Genomic DNA, 4,727 nt, shown 5'->3' with positions numbered 1-4,727 from the left:
GCACCTGCTCGGCTGGGCCTGAGAAAGTGGCCACAGGTGAGAACCTATCCTCGCCCGCCTGTTCTCCAGCTTCCTTCTCCTGTTCCAGTCCTCCCGGCCCGGGCTTCCAGAACCTGACCCCCTCCCCTCACACTCCTGTGGAAGTGTCTTCCAATTTGAGAATATAAATATATGTACACATATGAATTTTAAACACGTATCTATACTAACTATATATTTTAAAGCCGGGTCCAAAGGTTGCCACGTGAGGGCTGCGGTGGAACAGCCGGCGGATACTCCGCTCTGTGTCCTCGCCTGGGCAGTCCGGCGGCGCAGTCAAGGGTGAAGGGTGGTTTAATAGCCACCTGCCTTGGAACGTGGGCCCCGTCCTTCTCGGCCCAGGGGCAGCGCGCAGAGGCTGGCGCTCAGGGCCGGTTACAGCAGAATTTCCAGGGCAAAGGGTCACAGAGAGAGGGGCACTGAGGGGTTTTTTTTGCCCTTCCTCTAAATCTTAAAATCATGTTCTGAATTCTATGGAGCCTTTTGTCTTCTGATTCACAGCAGTTTCATTTACTCCAGAAGTGTCTTGACATCTACAGACAGGTAGGCCTCCAGAGTCCACATTTATTTGAATGGTCTACCTCTCAGGAGTCACCACCACAGCAATTCCTTGGTTTGAAACCCAACCCCAAAGCAGAGAACTAATTTTTCCTTGACAGACTAAGAGAAACTTCTGGGTTTATAGACTTCCCAGCCCCTGTCAGCTCTCCTAAAAAGCAGCAGCGGCCCTTTGCCCCTAAGCGATAGCCCTGACCACACATCCGATAAGGCATTTCTCAGCACACAGGTTTCCAACACTCAGGGGGCGATAGAAGGGATGAAGGAGGAGGGGTTAAATAAAATGGCACGATAGAGACAGAAAGAGAATCTTAAAAATCATTCAGATTCAGGTATTGACTTCAGACATGTTTATTATAATCTTATACAGTCTACATAAATTTGAACTTGTATTTATTTGGGTTCAGTTATATAACATAGCATAATAAAAATCAAAGCACTGGTCCTCTGAAATAAAGCAGGCAATCACCATTCAATAAACACACTTGATTTATTTTGTATAAAAGGGTTAAGTTTACAACTAAACTTTTATAAAAAGTTTAGCATGAATAAGTACATCATTACACTTTGTATGCAGAAATATACATTTCTGCCACTGTACAAGAAAACTCTAATTAAAGAGTTCACAAGGTTTCACTCAATATATATATATTTATATATAAATATATACACAGCATTCAGTAGGCTTGTGTCAAAAAGGTAATTTCTGACCGAAAGACTTCATTTAAGTAACTGAATACTGGATCCTTCTGGTATTCACGCTCCACCTTTGAAAAAAGGCAAAGTCTGCTTAAATTGGGCAATTCCTTGTGATTTTAACGTTTTCGCTCCCCATGGTGGGAATAGTATATAAAGAAAACCTTCCAACTGCAGAAAGGGCATTTAAAAGTCTTTTTCATAAATAACTAATATCACAGTCCATGTCAGAAAACACCCTGGGGAAGTTGATCATTCTTAGTTTTCCTTCCATTTTTAAAAAAGGTCCCTTTGACTTGTTGGCCTCCTTGGGAAAGGGTTGAAAAGTGAGTTCAGCGCCTTAAAAGAGCCTGTGGAGTTGTTGTTGTTATTGTGCAAAGGAAACAAAAAGTCAGCGCCTGCAAAAGACTGGGAGAGAAGGGGGTGTTAGGAGATTTTAACCTAAGGGCAGAGGCGGCAGACTGGTGCCAGGAGGAAGCCGCAGTCTGAACACTTAACCAAACACTCAAACGTTGGGCAAACCCCGGCGTCCAGATGCAACATACACACTCGGCCTGGACAGCGCAAATTCAACATTAAAATAGCAGAGACTCGGGGGAAAAGCTTCCCAACGCCATCTCTTATTTGGATCTCCAACGGCAGTGCTCACAGGCGCCAGTCTGCTTCTTGTAACAATTATTTGATTGAAAACAGCCCTTTCGTTAACAGATAGGGAAGTCGGAATCCCACATCACAGGGTCTGAGGCACAGGGCAGCAATGCTCGGGTTAGCTGAATCCCAGAGGGCTGCAGTTTTTGGGAAGGAGGATCCCTATGGAATTTGCGGCGATAAGATTAATTGTATGGAGGTTAGTACCTCATAGTACCAGAGCGATAGCAGAAAACAGCCGGAGTGTGTTACATGCCCACAGAAGCCAGTACACATTTGTCTCTACCACCTTCAGAGTAAGTTACTGGCATCATTTTTTTTTTTTAAGGAAAATGTCGTGGGATTTTGAGTAACAGGAGCTAGAGGCCCCTTCATGTCTAGAGTACGTGTAAACAATGTACTACGTGTAATACAACGAAGTACACATTCATTTACCAAGCCAAAAATTTTACAGATACGCAAGTACACACGCGCGCGCGCGCACACACACTCCAAGCGCCAGTTCAACGCGAGGCACAAGCGAACACTCACCATTTATTCAGCCACAGAGCGCTTTGCTGTCATTTGACATTAACTCAGAAGGGAATTCAGAAGCCTGCGAGAAAGGAGATAAGAGGCACAGCGTTAGACAATCTTAAGGAGAAAGGACCTTTTTTAAAACAGCTTTTTTTTTTTAAAACAGCAAGTTCCATTAAATACGTTAATGCTACGTTCAGACTCAAAGACAGATGCATTAACAGGTCAGAACTTACCAGGAATTTCACGCACGACTCAATCTACACCATATTTGTAAATAATAATAATAAAGTTATTAGCTCCTCTGTAAGTCACCGACTACGGCCGCCCGTCTGGACAATGGCTCTGCCAGGGGCAGCCCGGGCATCGCTGGGGGTGCGCGGCAGCGAGCGGGGCATTGGGAGCAGGTCTTACCTGAAAGGACAGGATGCTGATGTCCGTGTTTAGGGTGGTCAGCGGCGTCCTGGACGCCTGGCTCTGCCCGGGTCGCTGGTGGTGCAGGCTGACAATAGTGGGGTGCGAGTCCAGGGCGATCTGCAGGTCTAAGATGTAGTCGATGACGTGCTGCAGGATTTCCATCTTGCTCACCTTCTTGTTCTGGGGGATGCTGGGCACCAGCTCCTTGAGCTTGGAGTAGCAGTCGTTCATGTTATACAGCAGGCTCATCGGGTCGTCCACCGGGGTTTTGCTCCGGGAGATGCCCAGACTGTGGTCCGAAAGGCTGTTTTTCCTAACGGACCTCACTGGACTGAAGGCTTTCATGCTGATCGCGGGGAAGGAGAGACCGGGAGGAGGGAGCGGGCTGCCCCGGAGCTCAGTCCGCCGCCGCCGCCGTCGTCGCCGCCGCCGCCGTCTGTGGAGCTACCTGCCCTCGGCACCGGGCTCGGCTCAGAATGAAGCTGAGAGCCCGGCCCGGCGGCTTTTATTAGGGCTCGCCGGGGCAACACGATCCGGCTTCCCTGCGTCCCCATTGGTGGAAGGCAGCGTGTCCATCAGGCCTGGCGGGCTCCCTCATTGGCGGGCGCAGGCGCGAGGCGAGCGCTCGGTCCTTCCGCGTTCGCAGCCAATCCCCGCGGGGTGGGCGGGGCGGGCGCGAGCCCAGCTCGGTTGGTAAATAGAGTACAGTAAGCACCGGGCCGGAGGGGAGCGGAGGGGAGCTCGGGGGCGCACAGGGGAGCACAAGGGACGGGGAGGACAGCGGAGGAGAGGAGCGGAGAACAGGGAGAAGGCGGTCGCGGACAGGGTGGGGGAGGGGGAGACGGAGACCCCGGGAATCTTAATGTGCATCTTAATTCTACTCCCAATGGCTAGGCAGGACCCTCCCCTTAAGGTGTCCACCGACGAAGCCTCTACACCTCGGAGCTCTCAGCATCCCTAAAATCACAGCGACACAGGCTAGGTCTGCACAGCAGAGGGAAAGTCACCACCATTCCCTGCGCCTCACGGAATGTCAAGATAGAAAGCATTTCTGAAGAAAGTGAAAACGCAAATAAGTTTGCCGTCGACAAGTGACTTTTGTAGAGTGAGTTCGGTCTCTTAAGATAAGGAAAAGCTTTGTAAAAAACAAAACCAAAAACACCCACGCGCGCATTCAGCGACAGGTTTAGTGTGGGATCGTGCAACCCGGAGTAACGCAGGAGGCATTATTGTAAACTCTGTAAAATGAGTACTTATTGGAAACCATGCTGATCGCTAAGGAGCTCTGAGAGGCAAGACTCTGGGTTCCTTTTCTTGAACTGGGAAGGCTATTATAATGATCCTAGTAATCGGAAATCATTAGGAAAACTTGTATACTGAAGCTGTATTTATATACGCTGCCCTTGAGAGGCTGCTGACCTGTGTCCTGCAATGTAGGTGGCAAAGTAAGGTGATTAATTATGCACAAATCGTGATTTCTGGTGTCACATTCCAGCGCCTGCTGTATTTTTAAATTTTTGTATAAGTAGGTGGCCCCAGCCATTGGTCGATATCTTCACACTATTTAAGAAAAAAAATCCGTCAGGTACCAGGTTGGGAATCTTTTCAGCACTGGGACTGGAGGCAGCTTCAGTTTGTGTCTCCCCCGCTCCCCTTTTTTTTTCTAGACGTATTTTAAGACCTCATTCCTGCGGTCTAAATTAAAAAAAAAAAGGTTGCAGTTATTTACTCCAATCCTTTTCAGTAAATTCACACATAATTCTAGCTTAACTGAAGACTACAGTAAATTAGTTGTGTGTTTTGAAAATCATATTTCTCTGGAATATGCTAGAAAATCTGAGAAAAGATTATAT

The 4,727-nt window shown here is 48.0% G+C and overlaps 1 protein-coding gene across 1 annotated transcript; it reads right to left on the bottom strand.

Annotated features, from left to right (window-relative positions):
* Positions 1 to 932: 932 nt before the first annotated feature.
* On the bottom strand, positions 933 to 3,349 carry ID2 (inhibitor of DNA binding 2). Its single transcript, XM_060117220.1, has 3 exons — positions 2,872 to 3,349; positions 2,473 to 2,536; positions 933 to 1,701 (listed from the first exon to the last, which is right to left on the bottom strand). The coding sequence occupies exons 1-2, from the start codon at positions 3,217 to 3,219 to the stop codon at positions 2,480 to 2,482; spliced, it is 405 nt and encodes a 134-aa protein (XP_059973203.1). The 5' UTR covers positions 3,220 to 3,349; the 3' UTR covers positions 933 to 1,701; positions 2,473 to 2,479.
* Positions 3,350 to 4,727: the final 1,378 nt, after the last annotated feature.

Source organism: Mesoplodon densirostris, chromosome 14 (assembly GCF_025265405.1).
Source record: "Mesoplodon densirostris isolate mMesDen1 chromosome 14, mMesDen1 primary haplotype, whole genome shotgun sequence".
Lineage (NCBI taxonomy): Eukaryota > Metazoa > Chordata > Mammalia > Artiodactyla > Ziphiidae > Mesoplodon > Mesoplodon densirostris.
This window is presented reverse-complemented; position numbering and strand designations above follow the sequence as displayed.